Source organism: Falco punctatus (genome assembly GCF_963210335.1).
Source record: "Falco punctatus genome assembly, chromosome: 4".
Taxonomy (NCBI): Eukaryota; Metazoa; Chordata; class Aves; order Falconiformes; family Falconidae; genus Falco; species Falco punctatus.
The window spans coordinates 46,069,045-46,093,697 of NC_137583.1; the positions used below are offsets into that span (position 1 = coordinate 46,069,045).

The window sequence follows — 24,653 nt, forward strand, 5'->3', positions numbered from 1 at the left end:
CCATCATCTTCATCCCCATTGTCCCCATCTCCATCATCCTTATCCCCAGCATCCCTGTCCCTATCATGCTCATCCCCATCATCTCCATCATCCCCATCATCTTCATCCCCATTGTTCCCATCCCCATCATCCTCATCCCCATCATCTCCATCACCCCATCCCCATTCCCAGGATCCCCAGGGTCCCCTCCTGGCCCCTTCCCACCCACTGGGGTGCTGAGCGGGGGTGCCCAGCACCGGGGCCTCCCGTGCGGAGGGTGGAGGTGCCAGGCTGGTTGTTCACACAGTTTATTTGCTCGGTTTGGGTGTCTTACAAACAACGGGAGGGACGGGGAAGGGGAGAACTTCAAACGGCTTCGGCACAAGTGAAAAGCATGGGAGCGCGGGAAGTGCACTTCAGCGGAGCCAGGCGGGATGGCGGGGGCTGGCTGGGACAGGGCTGGGGGGCACGGCCGGGCTCCCCGCTTCTGCTCGGCCCCGGCCAGCCCGGGGGGCCTGACCCCGCTGCCCACTGCTGGGGGCCGGGGGCTGGGGCCAAAGTCAACCGAGGGGCAGTGGGTGCTAAGGGTGGGAGTGGGCCCCAGCTGGGGGTTGGTGGGGGATTGCAGACCCAGGGTGGGATGGGGAGAGTGGTTCTGGCCCCCAGTGAGGGGGTGGCAGGAGGTGACATGCAGCCCCACTGGGGACCTGGCCCTAATGCAGCCCCCCCGGGATTGATGGGGCAGAGGCCCCACGGCATCCAGCCCCCCGCTCTGCGGCATTGCCTCCCCTTGCCCCCGGAGTGGCTGACCCCGGCCCCCTGCCCTCCCTTCCCCAGCTCTGCCTCTCGCAGAGGCTCTGGGGGCTGGGGTCCCCACGGGAGGAAGAGGACTGCCACGGCAGCACCACAAGCCCCCCGCAGCCCCCAACCTCTCCCCTCCCCCTACAGTGACCCCACTGGGGGGAAAACCGCAGCCCAGGTGGTAACTGGGGGGCGACTAGGATGTCATGGAGGGGGTGTCACTGCTCACACAAGGGGGAGGGGAGGGAGGGAAGGCCTTGGGGGGCTGAGCCCCATCCCTGGTTGCTCTACCACACAGGTCGTGGTGGGCTGGGCAAAGCCAGGGCTGCTCCGCACACTCGTCGCGGGGGGCTTGGTGGGTCCCTGGGGACAGCAGCGGTGACCCGCTGGCACTCAGACAAGGACCCCCACACTGGCTGGCTGGGACCGCGTTCCCAGCTGGCTGCACCCTGCCCAAAGCCGCTGTGCCCCCCGTGCACGGGGACTGGGCGCCACCAGCACGGCCACAGCTGGCTCGGGGCAGCGGCCGTGGGGCACCAGGTGCCAAAACAACCCCGTCCTGGGGCTGCACATGGGGCTCCGAGTCCCGGCATGTCTGGGACAGGGCTGGCAGGAGATGGGACGCCCCCGGGGCAGCCTGGTGCTGGGGCAGGGCCGGACTGTGTCCCCCAGCCCCGCCAGGCGCTGAGGTGGGCTCAGCCGGAGCCACGTGCCCGATGCCCGTGAGATGTGTCAGCTGCTGTGGCAGAAGTGCTCAGGGTTTGGGCAGCGCTCAGCACCCATGGGTGCTGCCGTGGGGCCCCCCGCCCTCCCCGCCTGCCCCAGCGGGTCTCAGTGGGGAGAAAACGCTGGTGCTGGTGGTGAAATCCCCGCTGAAGGGCTGGGGCATGGGGTGGGGGGAGTGGGGGAGGCTACTCACAGTCCCAACATGGGCACAGCATCTTGGGGACACCCTCTGTGGGACACCGGACCCCCAGCAGCTCCTAGTCCCAGCGCCTGGGGTGAACTGGGCTGACTCGCTGGCCTGGGGGACCTGACAACTGCAGCCCGGGGCCCCGGAAAGCGGCTCTGCAAAGCTGCTGCCGCCAAGCAGCAGAGGCAGGAGGGGGATGCGGTGCTGGACCCCCTCCCGCTGCTGCGAGGAGGCACGGGAGCTCCCACCCCATCCCCTTCCCCATGGGGCTGGGCCCCCCCAGCTCCCCTTCCCTCGCTGCCATCGCCATCCACGTTGCCCCAGGAGGACACGGGTGCCTGGCCACAGCACCGCTCAGCACCCTCGGCTGGCAGAGCCCAGTGACACCGGTGCGGCAGCCCGCGGCATTGGTACCTGGACGGTGGCAGCCGTCACCTCGAGCACCAGGGCGAGATGCTCCTGCGTGGGGGGCTGAGCCCCAGTGAGCAGAGCAGGGTCCTCTGCCCGCAGCCCTGGGGACAGGCTGGGGCTGACCCCATGGCAGCTGCGTGTGGCCCACGGCCCCCTGTGAGCTCCCATTGCGGCCGAGCATCACGGAGGGGATGCTGCCCTCAACACCCTTCTCTTGCCTGAACACGCTCCATCCTGGAGGGGCTCACGGCTTGGGGAGCCCGAGGGCGTGGGGACAAGGACATGGGATGGTGTGGGGACATCCGTGGGCAGCCGGAGGGGGGACAGCCCAGGGCCTTTCCCTGCAGGAGAAGCGGATGATGGAGATGCAGATAGAGGGGCTGGCATGGGGCTGGCTCCGTGCCTGCTGCGGGCTGGGCCAAGTGCGGGTCCCGCTGGCCACCGGGAGTCATCTACGGACGTAGCGGCGTCCTCCGATCCCCCAGCCTGGCCCGGTGGCGGGTGGGCAGCTGCCGGTGAGAGGAGGGAAAGGCTCCGGTGTTGGCAGCAGGAGGGCTCCAGCACAGGGTGAGGTGGGGGGCGTGCGTGCCGTGGGGCGAGGGGGGGTCTCTAATAAATATCACAGGCAGCGCTGGTGGGGTGCGGCGCGGGGCGGGCGTTGGGCAGGTGGGGTGAGCAATGCCACGGCCGCGGTTCGCTGCTGCCCGCTGCGGCTTCGCAGGCGCCGTGTTGGGTCTCCCCGGTTCTGCAGAAAGAGGGTCCGTGTCCGGTGGGGGAGGGAGCCCGGCGTGCCGGGGCGGTGGACCTGGCTAGCGGGGGCCGGGGCGGAGGGGGCTCGGCGGGGGCAGCCTGCTGTGGTGGTGGCGTGGGGCCGGCGGGGCTCACATCACCGTGCAGCACTTGCAGCGCTGCTTCTTCACGTCCGTCTCCTGCTCGGCCTCCTTGGCGTCTGTGGCGTTGGTACCCGGCTTCTGCCCAGCCGGGCTCTCCTCACCGGGCGGCTGGGCGGCCGCGGGCTCCAGCGCGGTGCCATTGGGCGGCGCGTGGTCCTTGTGCACCGGCTCCGGCTTGCTCTCGGCGTCCTCGATCACCACCAGCTCGGCCTTGATGGTGCCCTCCAGCCCCAGCACCTTCTTGGTCTCGTCCTCATCCTCCACATTCTGGTAGCCCATGAAGATCATGGTGACGGGCTGCTCGCGGCTGGGCTCCGTCCCCTCTCCCGGTGGCAGTACCACCGTGCTCTCCCGTGGTTTGGCTTGCAGCCCCGTGATCTCCCGCCGCGGCGTTGGCTTCTGGCTGCCGGGGCTGCTGCCGGCCCCCTCGCCCCCCTTGGCTGGGGCTTCGCGCCCAGTGGCTTCGCTCAGGGTGGCCTCATCTGCCTTGTGCAGGAGCTCGTCGACCTCGGAGGAGCTGAGGGGGTGCACCCCGTTCTGCAGGGCCCCATCCTCGGCGCTCACCGCGTGCACCACTGCGGGGACAAGAGAAGGGAGGGTGAGGGGGGCTCAGCCTGGGGGGCTCGGGCTGGGGGCACAACTTGACCTGGAAAAGCTCCTGCTGGCACTGACCCGCTCAGAGCTGGCTCCCGTGCAGCTGGGGAGCGGCACCTTCCCCTCGCCAAAGGCCCCAGCACCGAGGCTGGGACCCCCCGGCGGCACCCCACCCCCACCTAGGCCAGAGCTGCTGCCGGACCCCCCCGCATTGCCTGGCCCCTGCCCCACAGCAGACGGGGAGGCCGAAAACAAAAACCACTATGCAAGGAGCCATTCCTGGCCTTTGGCACCTCCGAAGCAGCCTCAGACCCGGTGAGCCCTGCGGGAGCCGTGGCTGTCTGCCAGGTCACCGACAGCCGGCCACGCTGGCCACGCTGGCCACGGCAGGACCGAGTCTGGCTGGTGCCCGGCTCCTCCAGGGTCGACACAATGCTCTGCGGCAGATCACCGCTGCCACCAGTAAGACCCCAGCGAGCGCCCGGCAGGTGCTGCCCCACCGCGTCCCACCACCTGTGGCACCCGGTGGCACTGTGCCCAGGAGGGGACGGGGCTCTTCTGCCACCAAGGCGCTTTGCACGGCTGCTTGCAGCGCTGGAGGCAGCAGACGTGCGTCACAGTGAGAGCGGCCTCCGGCTCATCGCATTTTCCACTTGACCTGGGGCATCATGCGATGATCAGTGCAACAGCCTCAACAGCCAGTTGATGGAGTGATGGACGATGACCAGCCCCAGCAGGGCCAGCTCAGCCGGCACCAATGCACGGCTGCCCCGCACCCATCGCTGCCGAGGCGGCTCCTCAGCCTGTCCTTGGAGCTGGGGGTCCCGCAGCAGCCTGGGGGGCTGAGCCAGGCAGCTGGTGGAGGTGAAGGCCAGCATGGCCCAGCACGGCCACAGCCACAGGGAGGGTGTCGAACAGGACTGGCCACCGGTGCAGCGCAGTTTCCTCAGAAGAAGCTGTTGGTCCACTTGGCCACCATGGTCCCCAGTAACACACCCCAGCTCCGTGGCAGGTCCTTGCCACCGACACAGCCATCCCTTGGGTGTCACCAGGCCCTTCGAAGCAGGTTCCCAGAGGTTCCCAAAAGCAGGGGCCACAGGCAGGGACCGGTCCCTATTGCCGTGCCTCCTCCGTGCCTGGCAGCCATGCTCCCCGCTGCCAGCCTGGGCGCACCAGGCCGATGTGGTGCCACTGCCACGTTCCCCACTTGTGGGACGGGCTCCTGAGCCTTGGACACAGCCGATCCTCTTCTCTGCTCTCCAGTGGCGCAGGGTCACGATGTGCAAACCAGGGCTGGTCTGTCAGGACCATCTGTGCCATGCTGCCAGGACAGATCCCACACTGGCTGGGGTGCAGGACTGGGGCCACTGGGGGGTTGCCCTCACTGGTCTCCCCGACAGCACTGGCGAGGCTGGCCGGGAGCAGCCCCAGCTCATCCCAGCCCTGGCACCTGCTGGGATGCTTGGGTGGCCTGTTCCTCATCCCCTTCCCTTTGCTCCTGACGCCTGCAAGCGATGCAGGACAGGCCGTACCTTTCAGCTCATCCTCGTACACTTTGACCCCCTGCAGACAGTGGTTCTGGGGGAGCAGGGTGGTGCTGGACAGGACCTTGGTCTCCCCAGTCACTCTGTCCTTCTCCACCGTGATCTCCACCGAGTACATGGCTGGGACACAAAGAGGACAGCACGCGTTACGGTGGCCCTGGCCCCCCCCAGCCCCAGCTCAGCGGCCGGCAGCGGGCAGGCGTGTGGCGGCAGCGGAGCGGTGCGGTGCGGTGCGGTGCTCAGCAGAGTTAGCGAGACAGCAGGCAGCAGCGGAGTGGTGAATGGCAGAGGCAGGTGTGACATCCCAGGCACAGCCCTCCTACGGGGACCCACGGGGCCATGGCCGTTCTGGCACTGCCGGCATCACCTTACCTCCGCCTCTTCTGCGTCCCCTGGGCTGGAGCTCAGCCAGGCCCTGGAGGCACCAGGCAGTGCCGTGTCCGTTTGTCTGGCCGGTGAGTGGTGCCAGCTGCGGGTGCCTGGGCTGGGAGCCAGGCTCATGCTTGCGGGAGGTATCATCTCCTGCTGAGGGTGCTGGTGCTGGGCATCCCTGCTGAGGGTGCTGGTGCTGGGCAGCCCCTCCACCCCCGTGGGACGGGTGATCCTCAGCATCTCTCCTTCGGCTCCTGGCCAGTCCTTGCCAGCACTGGGGTCACCTCAGCCTGGTGGCACTTTGCTCCAAGGACCCTAAGATGAGCTGTGCCCTGTGCTGGTGCCACAGCCTGGTCTGAGCCAGAGCAAACCCCTCCAGCACCAGAGCCGGCCGCAGCCCCCCCAGCGTGGGCAGCTCAGCCCCGCGCCCCTGCAAGCTCCCCGCTGGCAGCCAGCCACGGGGCCACGAACGCCGGCGCAGGGTCAGCCATGCCGGCAGCCAACGCTCCGCTCCCTCGCCCCTGCGCCGAGAAGCCGCAAAGAGAGTGGGAGGCAAAGGATGAAACCGGAGCAGAGACATGGAACAGGGGTGAGGGGGAGCCCTGAACCCCAAACCGGCCACGGAGTGGAAGCGGAAACAAACCCTCTGATTGCAAATAACTGATGTTCTCTGCCTTGGGCTCGGAAAGTCATCGAGCAGTGGGGAGCGGCAGTGGCAGGGCTGCGGGGTGGGCAGCAAGCCGAGGGGCAGCGCGGGAGAGGGGGGAAGCCACCAGGAAGGAGCGCTCCTCTGGGGAAGTGGGCACCTACCTGCCTTCATCATGTCAGTGCCTTCCACCGCCTTCATGGGGCTGCTGGAGACCTTCTCGGCTGGAGATGGAGAGGAGAGATGATGGCCTGAGCCAAAACGATCGCCTGGTCATCCATGCGCCCATGAGACGGGCCCCAGGGAGGGTGGCGTGTCCCCCCATGGCTGCCACCTGGGGTGGGCTCCCCCACCGCAGGGCACCCTGCCCAAGAGGGGACTGGGGATATGGGGATGGGGCTCTCCCAGCTCCCCCCACCCATCCAGCCCCAGCACCGGGGCAGCATGAGGGGCGGCAGGCACTGCCTCCCGAGAGCAGGAACCGCGGCCGAGGCGGGATCACCTACCCTTGACCGTGCCCAGGGGACTCTGCAAAACAGAAGGGAGAAGTTAGGGGCTGCTGGGAGGTGCCACACACCCACCGCCCACACACCCATCCCCACCAGGGCAAGGAACCCTTGGCCCAGCCCTGCTGGCACAGGAGCTCCGAGGGTGACAGGGACACACGGGGTGGCCAATCCACCCAGCTCGGCTGGGACCAGGTCCCACCGCAGCCACGTCAGTCCCTGGTGCAGCCCTGCAGCGGCTCCCTGTGCCCGACCCCTCTGTCAGTGCAACCTCCCTGCTGCCGTGCCGTCACCCCAGCAGAACCAGCTCTGGTCTGGCGGGGGGTGAGCAAGCACCGATGCGCCACGCACCCCTTCTCCCCCTTCCCCCCCCCCCAGCAGGCAGCTCTGCCCGCAGAGAGCGTCCATGCCCACCTTCTGTGTGTTGGGGATGGGCTCTGCCTTCTCCTCCTTGGCCGGCGCTGCCACCTCTGCCAGGTTCTCCCTGGTGGAAGCTGCCGAGCTGCCGTTCTCCAGCGTCTCCAGCTCCTTCTCCAGCCTGTGGGCAGAGTCGGGGCTGAGAGGCCACGGCGAGCCATGGCGCAGGCAGCCCCCACAGACCTGCGAACAGGGGCCAGCAACATGGTGCAGGGGAGAGAGGAGGCGCAAATCAGCCCCTGGGCTCACAAGGCACAGGGACAGGCAGACCGACCTGTGTCACGGCCGTCGCCATCTCTTCGCGGGGGAAAAGTGTGTGTTTGTTGGAACAAACCCAGGGGCTCCACCGGTGGGTGCTGCCCCCGTCCTTAACCCAGGCGCCCGTGGGCTGCACGCCTTCACCCATCTCCGCGGGGCGAGCGATGCTTAGGACAACGGTGGCAGCTCCGCAGCCGTTGCGCAACTGGGACGGTCGCCCCAGTGGGTGGCAGAAACTCCCCCACAGGCACCAGGCAGGGGGACTGACCCACCAGGGTCTTCCGCTGCCACCATGCAGTGACAACTGAGCCCGCCACGCTCTTGCCAGTGCCCTCGCTGGGTGGCACAGAGCAGCACCGCTCCATCACGTTCAGCTCCCACATGCATCGCTCAAAGCCTGTTTGAGCCTTGCACGAGGGCGATTGCCCGTTCCCGGCCACCAAGCCTGGCCAAGAGCTGTGCTGGCAGCAGGGCCCCATCGGGACGCGGCAGAGGTCAGGGGAGTCCCCGTGGATTCATGTCCCTGTAAATTAGGGCCCCTCTGTCATCGTGGTGGCAGCACCCCCCCGGCAGAGCCCCCCCTTAACTCCCGTCTCCCCGCAAGGCGCTGGCAGAGGAATGCACCGCACCATTAGACTGACACAAAGGCCCCTTCGTGCCTGACCCCTCTCTGCACTGATGCTCGGTAATTAACGCACAGCCGTGACTGATTGCATTCTTGCAGGCCAGCTGGGCTGCCGGGACACCTCGGTGGCAGGGGTCCCAGCCCAGGCATGAGGGGGCTGGGCAGGGGCTGAGGCTTCTCCCCCTCCAGCCTCCCACCCTGCCCCTTCCCCAGGCGCTGAGCCACCGCAGCAGGGATGGACATCCGTGGGGAACCAGCCCCCTGTTTCCCTGCCCTGAAATCATGGGTGCTGGGCACCCAGCAGACCCCCAGGGGACCCCATCCCCACAGCTCCCACTGCCATCCTACACGGCGTGTAGCTGACACAGCCCCAGCGTGGCTGGGGGTGTCCATGCTTGGAGGGGCTGCGGGGCTGGATGTGCTCCAGGACCAGCTGCAGCCCCCCAGCAGATGCCGGACAGAGCCCAGCCGGGGGTCTCCAGCCAGAGTGGCTGAGCCCCGGCAGCACCGCAGAGGCACCTCCTCTCCCGGCAGCTCCGAGCTCCAGGATGGATGCTCTCCTCCAGGGTGGATGCTCTTCTCCGAGGGGGCCGTGGCCAAACGGAGCAAGCATGGCAGCACGCCCTGTGCCTCATGCCCAGCACGTGGGACCAAGCTGCATCCCAGTGTCCCGGCTGCCCACGACTTGGGTGCCCTCCAAGTGCACCCCACCCCCACCCCATCCCATTACCTCTGGATGGTTTCCTCCAGCTCCTTGGTCTTCACCTCGTCCTCCTGCATCTGCTTCTTCATGGCCTCGTCCTCCTCGGAGGCTGAGGCTGGGGCCCCCTCCAGCAGCCATCTCTCCCGCAGAGCCTTGGACTGGGGAGCAGAAGGGGGTCACGGTCCTGCCACCCCCATAGCCGCCCCCCCCCCCCCCCAGAGGCAGCCCAGGGGTCCCGGGGGAACCTCACCTTGAGGTGCTGCAGCTGCCGCCTGTCATCCTCGAGCTGCCGCCTTTTGTTCTCGATCTCTGTCTGACGTTTCCGCTTCTCCTGGAGGGACGAGAGCGGCAGAGCTGGGGGCGGCGTGGGGGGGGGGGCGATGCCAGGCATCACTGGGGTGGGGGCACCTCTGTCCCAGCCGGGGCAGCATCCCCACAGTGAGGAGGAGCGAGGAGTGGGGGGCGAGGGGCTCCCGTGGGGTCTGACATGGGGACCCAAGCCATGCCCGGGCTGTGAGACTGGCCCTGGGGGTAGCCCACCGGGAGCTCCCCACCCCCGCATCACGCCCCTGCCCTCATGGGGGAAACTGAGGCACGGAAAGTGCAGAGAAATTAGGGCAGAACCTGGGCTCTGTTCACCACCTCAAAACGTTGCCTTCCCCTCGCCGGCTCCGAGCGAGCTGCCAGTGCCGGGGGGAGCCAGCCCCCACCACCTCTCCCACCCCCCTGCACGTCCTGGGGCTGGCCCAGAGCATTTCAGCAGAGTCAGTCCCAGCCTGGGAAGCGCCACCCGCTTTCTTTCTCCTCTGGCCCAGAACAATTTGCCCTTTGTGCAGCAGAGATCGGCTGGTAGCGGGATGGGACAGGGAAGCTGGCAGCCCGCGGCGGGCAGGGAAGCTGCTGCGGGGCAGCGACGGGGTTTAAAACCAGCCCAGTGCCCTGCTCTGTGCCGGGACGTGGCTGCCCAGCACGGCCCCCATCTGCTTGCTAATTAATATAATTACTAGTGCCCATAGCGGGCATGGCTGGATCATGTGCCATCCTCAGCCCTTCCCTGGGAAAGGGTGAGGGGGGAATCATCACTCATTTCCCTCTCACTCGGGGCTCATCAAGACGCTGCTTCATTAATTAAACCTTCCAGCTACCCACTGCTTGCTCTGTCCCCATTTCAGCAACGCAGCCAAGCCCTGCCGACCCTGCACCCCAGCCGTGGCACATCCCCGGGCAGAGCCGACGCAGGGCAGGATTCTCTGGCATGGGCTCCTGGGGGTCCTGGAACCCCCTGCAGCTCCTGCCCCTGCCTGCAGCCCCGGGAGCAGCTTTCTGGGCCGAAGCCCCTGCACCGACCCCCTCCTCCCCGCTGGTGTCTGCCCCATGTGCCACAGGCGATGGCACAGGGATGTCGGGATGCCAGCTCAGGGTCCGGCGTGCTTGCGGCGTGGGGGGGACTCACCGCGATGGCCTGCAGCCTCTCCTGTTGAAGGGTGCTGGCCTCCACAACCCTGCAAGGGAGCAGAAAGAAGCAGTGAAGAGCGCGGCCACCCCGGCAGAGGGGAGGTGTGGGCAGCAAGGGAACGGGGACACCGTGCCACCAGCGCACAGGACACAGCACACGGACAAAGGCTCTTCCACTGGCTGCTGCCTCCCCTTCCCCTCGGCATCGCAGAGCTGAGTACCCCTCGCCTGCACAGCTCCTCCAGGCCTGCCTTGGACCCCTGCCCTGCCCCAATGCCCTGGGCCAGGCACCTTGCCCAGCACATGAGGGTGACACGGTGCAGCTGGACCCGCTCCTCCTGCAGCCGTGGCACAGATGGAAACGGTGACCATGGAGGGGCTGGAGCAGGATGGTGCTGGCCACCCCTGCGCTTCAACCTGGCTCAGACTTTCCATTCCAAGCCCGTTCCCTGGCTGCTGACACCCTTCCCGGACAGTGACCTTTCCAGGCTGCGTGCACAGGCACACGCACGCCCACGTGCACAGACACACGGACACGCACAGACACACACACTGCAACAGGCTCTGCTCCAGCTGGGGTTCACCCACCTCCACAACGTGAAGGACCATGGCTGTGCCCGGGGATGCTGCCAGCCGCAGCCGCTCACCCCGACACAGCTCTCCCGGGTGCAGCCAGGCCCCAGGGTGCCACGAGGAGGGGGTACCCCAACACCCCACAGCCAGGTGTCCACGCACCCGCCTTCCCGTGTCCCAGCGGTGCCAGTGCCCCAGACCAGCCTGACCGGCAGCGCAGCCACACGGGGCCGGCGAGAGCCCCCACGGCACAGAGCATCAGGTGCAGGCTGGGCAGCCGAGAGAGCCACAGAGCAGGGCTGAGGATGCCTGCCCGGGGCCGGCTGTGACTGGGGATGCTCAGGCGCCACAGGGAGCCGGCTGGCTGCTTGCCAGGTGATGCTAACGAAGTGCTTCGCTGTGACAGTAATTAGGGTGGGAGGCACGGAGGTATCGTTAGACGATGGATCATTGCCACTTGCTTCCCAGAGCAAGGAACAGCAGAGCCTGCGAGGGGGCAGCTGCACAGGCAGCTGCTCTGGAGGAGACACCGGCATGGAGGCACTGGTCCGGACTCCAGCGCCTGCGGCTGAGCCTCCTTTCGGCTGCTCCCTCACACCTGGGGCCGCCTGCGCTGCTGCCCTGGGCGAGCAGGAGTTGACGAGACCCTGGTGGGGGGTCTGCACCCCCCAATCCAGAGCGGGGTCCGGCTCTGGGCCCTGCCCGTGGCTGTTCCTGCAGAGGCAGTGGAGGGGAGAGCTCTTGGACATCATTTGTGCCGGCAGTTCGGTGCACATCCATCGTTGCAGCTCCCAGGGGCTCCTGCCCTGGCCGAGTGTGCGAGGCCGGGAGGGTGGATGTGCGGGGAGCGGCAGGACACCCCTGCACCCAGCTCCATCCCGCATGCCCCGTCGGGCCCCAGGGCTCTGAAAGCAATTAAAACCAGACAGACAGTCCCTTCCCAGCAGGCAGGAGGGAGGAAGAGGAGCAGTCACAGGACCACCAGCAGTCCCAGCCCATGCGGAGCAGCAAGGGGAGAGGGGGGGACAGGGAAGGGCGGGCAGCGCCGTGTCCCCAGCACAGCGGGAAAAGCCTTTAGCAAGGAGCGAGTGTCAGAAGCCCGGTCCCACCCCAGCCTCAGCACGGCTGTGCGCTCGGGGGCACCCAGCAGCTCGGGGGCCACAGACCCGCCGGCACAGGCTGAAGCCAACCCCGGCTACGTATGGCACCAACCACAGCAGGAGCTGAGCCGAGGCCCAGGGGGGCAGCCCCAGCCCGGCTCGGGGTGCCTGTTTTGGAAGACAACACGGACTCCGAGGTGATGCCCAACACCCACAGGCTGCGGGCACCGTGGCGGGGGGCACTGGCCCTGCTCCCCGGCTTCCTCCTCATCCTTCCTCTCCCCCCACTGCTGAACCGTCTGCTCCCTGGGGATGCAGGCTGGGCTCTGCAGATGGCCCAGGGCCGGGGGTGGCGTGGGCAGGAGAGCTCCTCCGCGCTCCCACTACCGGCTTTTTCCAGTGATGGTTTTACACATGGGGCGGGCATGGGCTGCTGCACCCCCCACACAGTACCTCCCTGGGCCACACGTGTCCTCGCACACATGTGTGCCCTCGCATGAGTCCTCCACCGGAGCGGACAGCACACACCTGTGCAAGAGCTGAGCTTTGCAACAGATCCAAGAGGCTCTGCTGGGGCAAAAGGACCCCCTGCCTCCCCCTGCCTCTTCCTCCAAGCCAACAATTAACGAAAAGCTGTTCAGAGCCGCCCCGTCCTCCCCTCACCCCGCACCCTGCCATCCTGGCGGCGCGTGAAATCCAGGCCAGAAAAACAAACCAGGGAAGGCGTCGCTTTTGTAGCAGTTATTTTTGTGCCGTTCGCGGCAACGCGGTGACTGTTGTGCACACGCAGGCGCACACCCGCCGCCTCCCATGTGTCACGCCTGGCAGCCCGCGGCCCCACACTGCACCCTGGACACGAATTAAATAATTATAAACCCAAAGGGAGTTGGGGTGTCTGCAAGTCCCTTTGCTGTCCCTGTTCCCTGCCTGGCTGCGTGGGGGCTGAGGGTCCCTGGTACAGGGACAATGGGGGGGCAAGGGGCTGACCCTGCTCCCTCCCTGACTGTCCCCATCACCAGCTGCCCCCTGAAACCCCCCTCCCAGCAGGAACCGCTCCCTTGTGGGGAGAGGGGCTGGGGACAGCAGGTTTCCCTCCGGACACAGGGGAACTTTCTCAGGAAAGAGGGATCAAAAGCAGCTGCATGACTCGGAGCTGTGACAAGGACAGCGATGGACCCGGTGGTCTCTCATGGGACACTCCCAGCACGCGGGAGTGGGGACCAGGGGGACACAGGGCCCTGACGGGGGGAGCATGCAGCGGGCGCTGGCAGCAGCACCCACATCACCGCCCTACACCCTGCCCCCAGCTCCAGCCCGAGGGGTGAGACCTCCCCTTTCCCCCCCAAACCAGCGAGGAACCCCTCGGGATTCAGGGCAGCTGGGGCGGCTCTCTGTGGAGACAGATTATGTGCAAAAGGTGACGGGAGGGACCAGCCCCCCGCTGCCCCTGCACCCTGCCCCGAGCCAGGGCCACCCTTTGCCATGGCCCCCTCCCCGCTGGAGGCTGCTGGACACCCCCCCCCAGCCAGCTCTTGGCCCCCCGCAATCAGGGGGCCCTGGCCCCGTGTTTCTCCTGGATCTTGCCCCATTCCATGGATCCAAACTTTTGCAGCATTCCTGAAACGTTCTGTTCTGCTTTTCCTCCCTCCTCCATCCTCTTTATTTTCCATTATTTGCTACAGTCTCCGCATTCCCGGGTCGAACGCCAGGAATCTTCCTGGCCCAGGGAGAGACGCAAATCAGGCTGGATGCCCCTTGCCGCCCCCTCCCCCCCCCGCAGCCCCAGCAGCCTGTGCACCCCAGCCCTGCTGCGGGCTCTATCACTCCCAGACCCCAGCAAACGGTGGGCAGCGGGGGGATCACCCTGCTGCCCCCAGACCCCTGCCCACCGAGTGATGAGGGGGCAGGATGGGTGGAGGGGTCCCCTGCCCCACCCCCCACCCCCCGCCAGCCCCCGGCTCCCACCGGCCCCTGTCCCTGGAGGCGCCGACAGGGACCCCGCTGCTGGGGACAGGATGGGGGGGCAGCCCCTCCCCAGGCCGCGGCACAAAGCGGAGCAGCCCCCCCCCCGGGGCCGCGGCGGGCGGGCAGCCCCAGGCCGGTGCCGGTGGGGCCCCGCAGCCTCCTGTGACTGATGGCTCCGGCGAGCCGGGAGGCGGTTCCCTGGCAACGGCGCCATGGCAACGGCGCCATGGCAACGGGCGAGCCGCCGGGTTGGGGGATGCGCAGCGCGGGCGGAGGGACCACCCCCCCACCCCCCACCCCCCCCGGCCCGGGAGCCCCCGGGGCCGCCCTGCAGCAGCTCCCCAACGTCCTGCACGCCGCACCAGTGGCAAGCCAAAGCCACAGCATCTCCAGAGCATCCCTGGAGGCCTCGGCTACGCCAACACGAGCTCCGGATCCATCCTGGGTGCCAGGGCCGCAAGGCGAGCCCAGGGCCACCGAGCCCCTCAGGAACCACGAGCCCAGAAAAGAAGCCCAGAGCGAGCCCTCCCTCCCCCCTCATTTCACCGGGTCTCATGAGCTCCGGTCAACAGGCTCAGGCTTTTCCACCCGGTGTCTGCCGTGTGCGAGTCCCAGCCCTGCCGGTCCCAGGGCAGCTCCTCGAGCCGATTCCGGATGCACCGCATGGCAGGGAAGGCCAGGGGCCGTGGCACAGGAGATGAGGTCGAAAGGACCAGGGACGCGGGTGGCACCGGTGGATGATGCCCCGGGAACTCCCACCCGCAGAAGCAGCAGCCCCTGGACCCGCAGACAGACCCACACACACGTGTGAGCACGCACGCGCCCCGTGCACATACCCGCGCTCTGCCTTGGCTCTCCAGCTCTTTCCAGCCCTGCTGATGCTGCCGTTTCCTACCATCACAAGGGAAGCCCGTGACCTTTTGTCTCCTCCCCGCCTGACATGAAACAATAATGTTTATTTGCCTTCCACTGTTTTTTCCCATTAGCTCATCCAAATGTGCGAAGAGCCATTTCAAGCCGCTCCTTCGCTCCCCTGACCTCTGTTCCCTTTCCACCCGCTCAGCTCTGAGCCGGGGGAAGGCAGGGAGAGAGCCCTGCACAGGGGCACTGCCACCCAGACCCCCGGATCGACACCAGCGTGCCACGACTCTGGGGAGATGAGGGGGTGCAGGGCCCAGAGGCTGCATAAATGGCAGCACTGGTGGCAGCTGAGAGCCCAGCACTGATTTGTATCACCGTCCCTGTGCCAAAGCTGGGTCCCTTGGCCAGGCCCAGCGTGATGCTACCGTGGGGAGCGTGCCTGCGGGGAGGCTGCGAAGCCTCGGTCACAAAGCCATTAGCAGTGGGGCTGCTATCGAATGCCCTTGTTGGCAGCAGGCACAGAGGGGAGGGGGCCATAGCAGCCTGGGGGCTGGCACTTATCGACCTCAAAGGCAGATAAATCCACAGGCAGCGACTCGGGCAAGGATGGCCAGGAAGCTGCGCTGCCGAGGAGCCACATGTCAGGTCCGGCCCCCCTGCTGAGGTCTGGGTGACACAGCCCCATGGTGCTGGCTGGCTGCACCCCGCAGCTGGCTACACGGCCATGGTGCTCAGTCCCACTCCTTCCCTCCCGGTGAGCCATGCCTTCCCCATGCTCCTGCTGCCTGCACAGCCCCGCAACGCTGCTGCCCTGGGAGAAGATGGGGACAGGGGGGAGAAGGGGGAGGCGGGAGGAGGAGATGGCAGCCCCAGGCTCCCGAAAACGCAGGATGCATTAGAGCAAGCAGAGCTGCCTGATTGATTCTCCGGGCTGAGACGTGGGCTGGGAGTGCCAGGAGAAAATGGATCCCATGAATATTTGATGAACAGAGGCTTGGGGAGGGAGTTTGATTGGAAAATTACAGATCTTTCAAACAATGGTTCAAGTGCCCTCCAAACACTTGGGTTTCCAGCTCCCTTCCAGTTAGAGGAGCAAGGCTCCACCAGGAAACTCCCCCACAATTTATGAATGAGAGCAGAGCCGGCCTCTCCCCATGACTGGGAGCGCTGACCAGCTGGGACAAGCTGGCCTGGGACATGGCACCCGGCTCCCCACCACTGGTGGCCTCGGTCACATCACTTGGTCCTTGGGTTGCTGTTCACAAGGCAGCGTGGCTGGCCCAGCCCGACGCCATGAACACAGGCACGTACAAGGCTCCAAGGTGCCGGCAGGAATGTGGCTCCTGCCCGGGCTCCTGGCAGAGGCACCCCAGGGAGCCCCAGGCACCCGCGGGGAGCCCGGTCCTCGGCGCCAAGCCAAGGGGCTGGGCTCAGCCCACATCCAGCCATGCTCCACCAGGAAACACCTGTCTGGGACAGGATCTGCCCCGGCTCCTCTCCCTCCTCCCAGGCTGCTGCAGGGCTCATCCTCGCCCCTGAGAACGGCTTCTGTCTGGGGCCCGGGGGCTCGCTCGCTTCCGGATGGAATAAAGACAAACTCGGGAAACCGGGCTCCTGTGCACGCCTCTGCCTCCAGCCCAGAGCTCTGCGCCTCCACCAGCCCTGCCCCAGCGCACGTCACCTCCCCAGCCTTCCTCCCGGCCCTTCCTCGCTGCTGGAGACGAGCCCATGCCACAGCCCGGCTGAGCCCCAGCCCGGCACAGACCCCACGGCGTGAGCCACCGACCCTGCGTGGGGAAAGGAGCTGCTTCTGGGCAAGAAGCAGGAGTGTCAGCACCGGCAGCTTCCCGGGAAACTGGTCCAGTTCCTGCCCAGTTGCACAGGTCTGGGCAAGAGGCCCCATCCCATGGCCAAACTCTGCACCCTGAGATCCACCAGCCCCGGGCAGGCCTGGGGTGCTGTTGTGTGACCATCTGCGGCTTCCTCGGGAAGCACTGGGCAGGGTGATGGTGCTGTCCCCTCGGCTGCACACAGGGCCAGACCTGGCCCCCTCCAGCTGCCTGCGGCCAGCTGGGAGGCAGCGATGGTCCAGCCTGGGGAGTATCAGATGGGTTCCGCTTCTCCCCGGAGGCCGGCGGAGAGCAGGATCTCCAGTCCCTTCCCAAAGGGCTGCCAGCTTATTCCCCAGGCAGAAATCTCCCTCCTTCCCTCGGGCACGACTGTCAGCTTTGGATCAGGGCTGGACAGGGTTGGGAGAGTTCCCACTCCGAGGAGACCCCAGACCCAGAGAGGAGAGCAGAGACAAACTACCGGAGCAGCCAGACGTGGAGATGCAAAATCTCCAGCTGCTCAAGAGCATCCGTGGCAGCGGGAGCAGGGACAGACCAGCAGCCCTGACAGGACCAGCACAGCTTTCACAAGAGCTGGAAGCTTTCAGCCAAACCTCCCCAGGCACCAGTGGCTCCCGGCAGCCAGGACCCTCCTCCAGCCACTGCCAGTGCCAAGGCAAAGCAGGAGCCAAAGCAAGGCCAGCAGCATGCTCCCCAGCACCCGTTATCTGCCGCAGAGCCAGGCCGACACCAGAAGAGCACCTCGCTGTGTGCCCACCCGCCCTGAGACCCTCCTACACCCCCAGCTCCATGACCAGGCTCTGGATCTGAGGGAGCAGGATTGACCTGGTGAGACCCAGTGCAGAGGTGCCGGAGCTGCAGGTCCCCTGCCGGTAAACCCAGACCCCCCCAGGGGAGCACATCTGGGCATTTTAACCACTGACTTTTGCACGTTTATCCCAGCCCAAAAGCTCAGGAGCCTCCTCCTGAAGAGCCGCAGCCCCCGAGCAGCTGGAGGGGCCGCACCGGCGCTGCCCAGGTGGGAGCCACGTGCGCCCTGTTTCGCTTTGCGGCTGCACCCTGCGCCCACGGACAGGACCGCAGGGAAGATGCTGCTCCCACAGCTCGGTGGGGCGAGCCCCCCTGGGTCCCCCCGGGCTTTCACTCAAAGGGAAGAGCCATCGGCAGGTCCAGCGCATGGTGCTGGTGGGAGAGAAGCCCCCGTGCCCCTTGGCCCTCGCTGGGAGGGTCTGTCCGGAGCCCCCACTGCCAGGGGAGAGCGGAGTGGGGTGAAAGGCAGCGTGCGGAGCCTGGGGGCAGGAGCCACCACCCTGCCTGGTGCCGTCGCCTTCAACCCCAGCCCTCGACGCCTTCACCCCAGGAAACGCCGCGCCCAGTCCCTGCGGCTCCTCATCCCACTCCCCAGGGCGCATCGCCCCCCTCGGCTCTGCCCTTCCCCTCGCTGCCTTTTGGCAAGTCACGGGCACATTTTCCTCCCCACAGAGGCCCTTTTCTGAAGGGACCGATGCACAAGGCGCTGCCAAAAGCCATGGACCTGCCTTGGCAAGCTCTCGCACCGCAAAGCCTCCGGCCCCTCCAGCAGCAAGGGGAACTGCTCTGCTCCCCCAGCCCCGCAGACGCTGCGCCCCGGCCTCCAAGATGCCCCCAGGCCCCCGCCGGTGCTCAGCCCTCAGCCAGCCAGAGCCCACCCCGACCCCAGGAGACCACCATCCCGTCCCTCGCCAGCCCCCCCAGCTCCACAGGGCTCCCCAGGTGGGAGGCAGAGGGTGTTGAGCATGGGAGCATGGGGAGCACGGGAGCATGGGGAGCAGGACCTGTTGAGTGCCCAGCACCTCGCTAGCAGGTGGCCAGGTCATGGGTGCAAGACGAGGTGACCCTGAGGAGCTGCCCCCGGCCTGGCTGCCCCTGGGAAGCCCCCAGTGCCAAACCCAGGGGATGCTGGGGGTCCCCTTGTTTGCCATGGTGGGGAGCAGAGCCACGGGAGGGAAGGGAAGGCCTGGGTGAGCCAGGGCCAGCCCAGCCGGCTGCTGTGGCTGGTGCCCGGCGCGTTGAGCAGCCAACCAGCCCCGTGCCATCCTGGCACCAGCACGCTGCGGCCGGGAGCTGCCGGGATCCCTGAGGGGCACAACCAGCGCGTGGGCAGGATGGTCCCCAGCCACCGGCCTCCACCTGCTCTCTCCATCCCCCAGCTGCCCGCCAAGCCCCGTGGCCGGCTCCGAGCCCGTCTGCAGGCACCGACTGACCGGGCAGGGCCCCAGCACAGCACACAAAGGATAAGGCCAGGGCCGGAGAGCGTCTCTCCAGGGGGGACCCGGCGTGTGAGGACACCCCCCCCCCCCGTTGCAGCCGGGTCTCTCAGCAGAGGGCTGGGGGTGCGTGTGCAGGGAGGGGTCCGTGGCTCGCAGCCACCCACTCACCCCAGCCACACGCAGCGGCAACAACAGGTTCAAAACACAAAAATAAACGCCCTTCCCACCCCTTCGCTTCCCGCACCGCTGCCAGCGGATCCTCACCCCCCCGGCAGCCCCCGTGCCTCCACCGCTGTACCCCAAGCCAGATCCTCAGCACCCCACAGCAGGGCAGGGACCCGGGGAGGGGCAGCACCTGCTGAGCACCCTCGGGAGGATGTGAGGGCCCGGTATTGGGGTCCCGAGCCCCGGCACTGAGGGGATGCGAGCCCCCAGTATTGGGGTCCCAAGCCCCAGCATCGGGGGGGGGGTGAGCCCCCCATTTTGTGATCACTAACCCTGGTGCAGGGGGGGATGCGAGCCCCCGGTTTTGGGGTCCCAAGCCTCAGTATCGGGGGGATGCAAGACCCTGGTATTGGGGTTCTGAGTCTCCAGGAGCAGGGGGATGCGAGCCCCCGGGTTTGGGGTCCCGAACCCCGGCATCAGGGTGGGATATGAGCCCCGGCGTGGGCTCCATGAGCCCGCGGTGTGGGGTTCCCACAGCCCCGGTGGGGGGGGTCCCGAGCCCTGGCACCCGGCGGGGGGGGCACTCCCGGTACTGCGGTGCTCAGCCAGCGGCGGGGGGGGGGGGCGCGGCCCGGTGCCGGGGTCCCGCGTCCCGCGGCGGCGGCCCGGCCGGCTCCGGTACTCACTCCATTTTCCAGGCGGGCTGGGGGGCGGCGGCGGCGGCTCCGGCGGGGTCGGGCCGGGCGAGGGGCGGCGGAGCGGGGCCGGCGGCCGCCGGCGTCCCGGCGCTCAGGGCCCGGCGGGCGGCGGCATCCCCGGCGGGGCTGCGGGATGCGCAGGGATGTCGGGGCCGCGCCGGTGCTCCCGCCTCCCGCACAGCTCCGTCTGCCGGGCGCGGCCCGCCACTGCCGCCGCCCCTCACCCGGCCTCGGGGCGCGGCGCTCCCCGCCCGCCGCTACCGGCGCCCCGGGGGCTGCGGCTGCTGCTGGGGCGCGGGGGGGGGACCGGGGGCGCGGGGCGGGGGGCTGCGGGCGCTGCTGGCCCCGTGTCCAGGGCAGCACGGGCAGGATGCACCCCCCCCGGGAGAGTGCCCCCGGGGCCGGGGTGTGCCGGGAGCGCGGGGCGGGGGGCTGCCGGCCCCGTGTCCAGAGCAGCACGGGCAGGATGCCCCTTCCCCACCCCGGGAGGGCGCCCCCGGGGCTGCGGCTGCTGCTGGGGCGCGGGGGGGGCCTGGGGCGCGGGGCGGGGGGCTGCGGGCGCTGCCGGCGCCCTGTCCAGGGCAGCACGGGGAGGATGTGTGTCCCCCCCTCCCGGGAGGGTGCCCCCCCGGTACTGCTCCGGCCAAAGGCCATGGCTCGCCCCGTGCCACGGCCTCCGCGCGCCCCCGCATGCAGTCCTGCCAGTGGAGGGCGACCGGGGAGGGGATGGAGAAGGGGGGAGCCTGGGATGTGCACCCCCCGCCCCCCGGCTACTCCGCCGTTTCCCAACGCAGCGGTCGCGTTGGGCAAACTGACACAGGAAGCCCCCAGCCACCCCCCAGCCACGGCCGCGTTGGGAAACGTGCCCGCTGCCGGGGGGAGAGCTCCCTGCTTGGCCCGGGAGCAAGCCCAGCTCTGCAGTAAGGGGCACCCCAGCAGCGGGGCCTCCATCCCCCCACCCTGGCACCCCCACCCCGGTACAGCCTATCGCCCTCCTTGCACCCCAGTGGGAGTGACCCCGGTGAGTGCGCTCCTGGGCCCCTGCCCCCCAGCCATCCCCCCCCCCCTCCCCGAGACCCACTAGCGTCCCTCCCACCCTCTTGCTTTGCAGGGTGACTCTGGGGGACCCCTGATCTTCAGGAAGAAGGTTTACAGTATTGTCTCGTTCTCTGGGAACAGATGTGGGGACCACCAGTACCCTGACATCTACACCAAGATGGAGTAGGAGCAGGCAGCCCCACCACCCACAGCACCGCCGCAGAGCTGGGTGGGCTCTGGAGGGGCCCATAGACACGGTGGGTCTGAGCCCAGCCCAGCCCCTGCATGACCCACAGCGGAGGGGTCTGAGGATGGGGTGGGGCCCTGCTGCTCCCCCCTGCCCCACCAAGAGGAGAGAGGTTTCATCCTGATTAGTGCAAGGTGCAAGGGCCAGGACTGGGTTGGGGACCTGCTCTGCTTTCCCTCTTCCTTCCCCAAGCCACTCTCCTGCCAGCAAGCGCCGCTCCGGGGGAAGCTGCCATGCTGCACCTACCCCCAACCCTGCCAGTGCCCCCCACCCCGCAGCAATTGCACAAGGCAGCAACACCCGGAGAGGAGGAAGCAGGAGGGAGATACCCATCGGCACCCAGGCAGGGTGATTTCAGCACCCCCACCCCAACTGGCCCCAGAGGCGGTGGCAGTGGCCCACGCTGCACCAGCATGGTCATGGTCGGGCTGTTCATCCTCAGCCTGGGAGGCTCCATCCTGCTCCCAGCATTGGCCCCAGCAGGTAACGGGAGAGCTGGGGCTGAGCGGGCTGCAGGGCTGGTCCCCACGGCTGGGGTGGGAGGTGGAGACCCTGGGCTGGAACACTGCGGTGCAGGGGAGGCTTTGCACTGCCACGCTCGGTGGTCCTGGGCCAGAGCCACTGATGGGTGGCTCCCCAGCACCCACGGGTAGTGCTGGGGTGCTCAGGACACACAGCCAAGAGCAGGACAGACATAGGTGAGAGTGATGCCCAGACTCCCCAGCAGCTGGTGACCACCTGCACCCACCCACCCACCAGGCACCCAGGGGAGCCGGATCATCGGAGGAAGGGTGGTGGCACCTCACTCCCGGCCCTTCATCGCCTCCATCCAGGTGGACAGGCAGCACGCCTGTGGGGGCTTCCTGGTGTGGCCCAAGTGGGTGATGACAGCAGCCCACTGCCTGGTTCCCAGGTGAGCCGTGCTCCCGCGTGGGGCACCTCCCGTGTCCCCCCCCCGACACAGCGCAGCCCCCTCAGACAGATACCCCTGTCCCAGTGGGTTATGCAGTCCTGGAGCCCACCCGTGCTCCCCTCAAGCCCACCTTGCCAGCCACCTTCTCCCCCTCCCCAAAAGCCCCCCCCTGCTGCAGCAGCACCCACTCAGGGCCCCTCTGCCACAGGCGCGACCCCTCTGTGCGCGTGGTGCTGGGCGCCCACCGGCTGCAGGAGCCCGAGAAATCCCAGCAGGTCTTCAGCATCGTGGACTCCATCGCCCACCCATACTACAACCCCAGCTCGGTGGACAATGATATCCGCCTGCTGCTGGTGAGTCCGGCACATCACCGCCCACAGCAGACTTGCCTGCTGGGAGGTCGTGGGCACCCACCGGCTGGAGCTGGGGCACCCCACACTCTGTGGGACATGGGAGGGAGCTGGGGTGCCCCACGCCCCGTGGGGTGCAGGAGGGAGCAGGGGTGCCCCATGCCTGCAGGACACAGGGAGGGAGCCAGGGTTCCCTGTGCCCCGTGGGGTGCAGGAGGGAACTGGGGTGCCCCATGCCTGCAGGACACGGGGAGGGAGCTGGGGTGCCCCATGCCCCGTAGGATGCAGGAGGGAACTGGGGTGCCCCATGCCCTGTGGGACATGGGGAGGAAGCCAGGGTGCCCCCGGTCCCGTGGGGTGCAGGGGGGAACCGGGGTGCCCCACACCAGCAGGACACCGAGAGGGAGCTGGGGTGCCTCATGCCCCGTGGGATGCAGGAGGGAACTGGGGTGCCCCGTGCCCCGTGGGGTGCAGGAGGGACCCGGGGTGCCCCACGGGGCACGGCGGGGAGCTGTCCCCGTGGCCGGCCGACACTAGGTGTCAGTGCTTCTCCGGAGAAGCGGCACCGCACCCCGGGGTGCGATGGAGGCGGCCCAGGACCCGCGGACCCCGGCCGGGTGGGCAGCTCCCCGCACCCCTGGGGCAGCCAGTCTCCAGAGCAGAATGGGACCAGCGCAGAGGCTCTGGTGGGTGCTTCTAAAGAGGAAAGGGCAGAGCTGTGGGGGTCAGCGTGAGCAGGGAGCTGGGGCGGGTGTGCAACGGGGTGCAAGGGGCTGGGGGGTCCCAGGCAGGAGCAGCTGGGGGGCTCTGCCTCGGCAGGGCAGCAAAGCCACCCGTGCCCCCGGCTCCCTGCCCAGCTGAACAGGTCGGCCACGCTGAACAAGTATGTGAAGCGGATCCGCCTGCCCTCGCCACACGTTGACCTGAAGCCCGGTACCGTCTGCTACGTGATGGGCTGGGGGGACATCTCCAACTACGGCGACCAGCCCACCGAGCTGATGGAGACCGGCACCACCATCGTCAAGTGGAGCCTCTGCCGAACGCTGTGGCACGGCAAGGTCTCACAGAACATGCTGTGCGGGGCCAGCCGCAACGCCACGCTGCAGGGCGTCTGCACGGTGAGTGCACTCCTGGGCCCCTGCCCCCCCAGCCACCCCCACCCACCCCCGGAGACCCACTAGTGTCCCTCTCACCCTCTTGCTTTGCAGGGTGACTCTGGGGGACCCCTGATCTTCAGGAAGAAGGTTTACGGCATCGTCTCATTCTCTGGGAACAGATGTGGGGACCGCCGGTACCCTGACATCTACACCAAGATCTCCAACTACATCGACTGGGTGCATGACATTGTCCAAGGGCACCGCCATCGGAAGGGGCAGCTGAAGCCATAGCCAGGGTTGAGGAGGGGTCCTGGGGGGAGATGGGCTGTGGGGAGAGGGCCCGAGGTGTCTTGGCCCTCAGGGCCAAGAGTCCCAGGTCCTCTCAGCTCCAGGGGCTTTGGGAGCTGATGCTCGGGGGACCCAGGCCAGGGCAGGAGACCACCTCTGCTTATGGGTGAGGGGAGGCATGTGCCCCCAGGCTGTACGAGAAGCTCCAGCACCTCACTTGGCCTCTTGCAGCAGCAATATTTTCCTTCCTCAATAGAACCTCGGTCCCAGACCTCTGTCCATTCACCTTCCCTCTACCTACCCTGCTCCTCCCTTACAGGGGGGCCACAGCCCCCAGCTCTGGGGCAGCCAGGAGCTCCGGGGACCCCTGCCCCCACACCAGCCCCTGCCCACCCTGATCCTGCTCCAGGGACATGATGGGGAGACCAAAACTGAAGCCAAGACCAAGACCCACCTGCCCGGGGAGCCAGCAGAAGTGGGGCTGGGGCTTTAGCCCCCTTTAGTCTCCTGATGGGCAGCTGAACCTGGGAGGGCTAATTTGGGCCGGTCCTTAACCCCACACTGCCCAGGCGACTGCTGCCCTTCTCCATGAGGGCTGGTTTTCCCCAGCTTTCCTCTCTCCTTTCCTTTCCCTGCCCCACCACAACCCACGCTCTGGCTGCCCCACTGCTCCCCTTCATGCTCCGATCCTTGTCCTGGCTTGTCCTGGGCTGGCTGGCTGGAGCAGGGGGTGCAGGGGAAGGAGGGTAGAGCCAGCCCCCACTCAGGACCAGGCCATGCCCCAGGGGAGCCAGGCTCCGCATCCAGGCACTGCCACCCGACAGAGCATCCCCAGCAGCGCTGGAGCTGCCTTCCCGCCAGGGTGGGGCTCACCGTCCCGTCCCATCCCGTCCCACCCCGTCTCATCCCATCTCGTCTCATCTTGTCCCATCCCATCCCACACCGCACCCTCCCCACCGCGCTATGGGACCCCCCAAACAGGGGAACCACAGACACCTCCTGGGGGCTGATGGGCTCCCAGCCGCCCGGCTGCGCTGGCAGAGCCCACGGGGATCCCACCGGGAGCCTCACCCGCCGCCCCGGCACGCTCGGGCGCGCAGGCGGGTGCTCGCCCCTGGAGGGAGTTGGGGGGCTGTGGGCAC

General features: G+C 67.8%; 2 protein-coding genes across 5 annotated transcripts; one reads left to right on the plus strand and one right to left on the minus strand.

Annotated features, from left to right (window-relative positions):
• Positions 1-270: 270 nt before the first annotated feature.
• On the minus strand, positions 271-20,554 carry PALM (paralemmin). 4 transcript variants are annotated; one of them, XM_080384163.1, is made up of 9 exons: positions 19,567-20,554; positions 10,116-10,164; positions 8,913-8,993; positions 8,690-8,820; positions 7,074-7,197; positions 6,660-6,681; positions 6,318-6,377; positions 5,124-5,255; positions 271-3,572 (listed from the first exon to the last, which is right to left on the minus strand). In XM_080384163.1, the coding sequence occupies exons 1-9, from the start codon at positions 19,569-19,571 to the stop codon at positions 2,986-2,988; spliced, it is 1,191 nt and encodes a 396-aa protein (XP_080240289.1). In that variant the 5' UTR covers positions 19,572-20,554; the 3' UTR covers positions 271-2,985. The 4 variants fall into 4 exon arrangements, with proteins under 4 accessions (XP_080240289.1, XP_080240288.1, XP_080240287.1 ...); XM_080384162.1 differs by lacking the exon at positions 19,567-20,554 and adding an exon at positions 14,592-19,514; XM_080384161.1 differs by lacking the exon at positions 19,567-20,554 and adding an exon at positions 14,302-14,573.
• A 114-nt stretch (positions 20,555-20,668) lies between these two features.
• Positions 20,669-23,782, plus strand: PRSS57 (serine protease 57). Its single transcript, XM_080384166.1, has 5 exons — positions 20,669-21,346; positions 21,623-21,776; positions 21,985-22,129; positions 22,984-23,244; positions 23,335-23,782. Exons 1-5 carry the CDS (start codon positions 21,097-21,099, stop codon positions 23,512-23,514), a joined length of 990 nt encoding a protein of 329 aa, XP_080240292.1. The 5' UTR covers positions 20,669-21,096; the 3' UTR covers positions 23,515-23,782.
• The last annotated feature ends 871 nt before the right edge of the window (positions 23,783-24,653 follow it).

Bases quoted from the DNA above. Each gene is read 5' to 3' on its own strand.
- PALM (XM_080384161.1), bottom strand. From the start codon at position 14,420: ATGCGGTGCATCCGGAATCGGCTCGAGGAGCTGCCCTGGGACCGGCAG. The intron at 6,682-7,073 runs GTGGGCATGGAC...TCTGTTTTGCAG, and splicing joins CCATCCCCAACACACAGAAG to AGTCCCCTGGGCACGGTCAA. The intron at 5,256-6,317 runs GTAGGTGCCCAC...TTTGTGTCCCAG, and splicing joins CACTGACATGATGAAGGCAG to CCATGTACTCGGTGGAGATC.
- PRSS57 (XM_080384166.1), top strand. From the start codon at position 21,097: ATGCTGCACCTACCCCCAACCCTGCCAGTGCCCCCCACCCCGCAGCAA. The intron at 21,347-21,622 runs GTAACGGGAGAG...CCCACCCACCAG, and splicing joins CCCAGCATTGGCCCCAGCAG to GCACCCAGGGGAGCCGGATC. The intron at 22,130-22,983 runs GTGAGTCCGGCA...CTCCCTGCCCAG, and splicing joins ATGATATCCGCCTGCTGCTG to CTGAACAGGTCGGCCACGCT.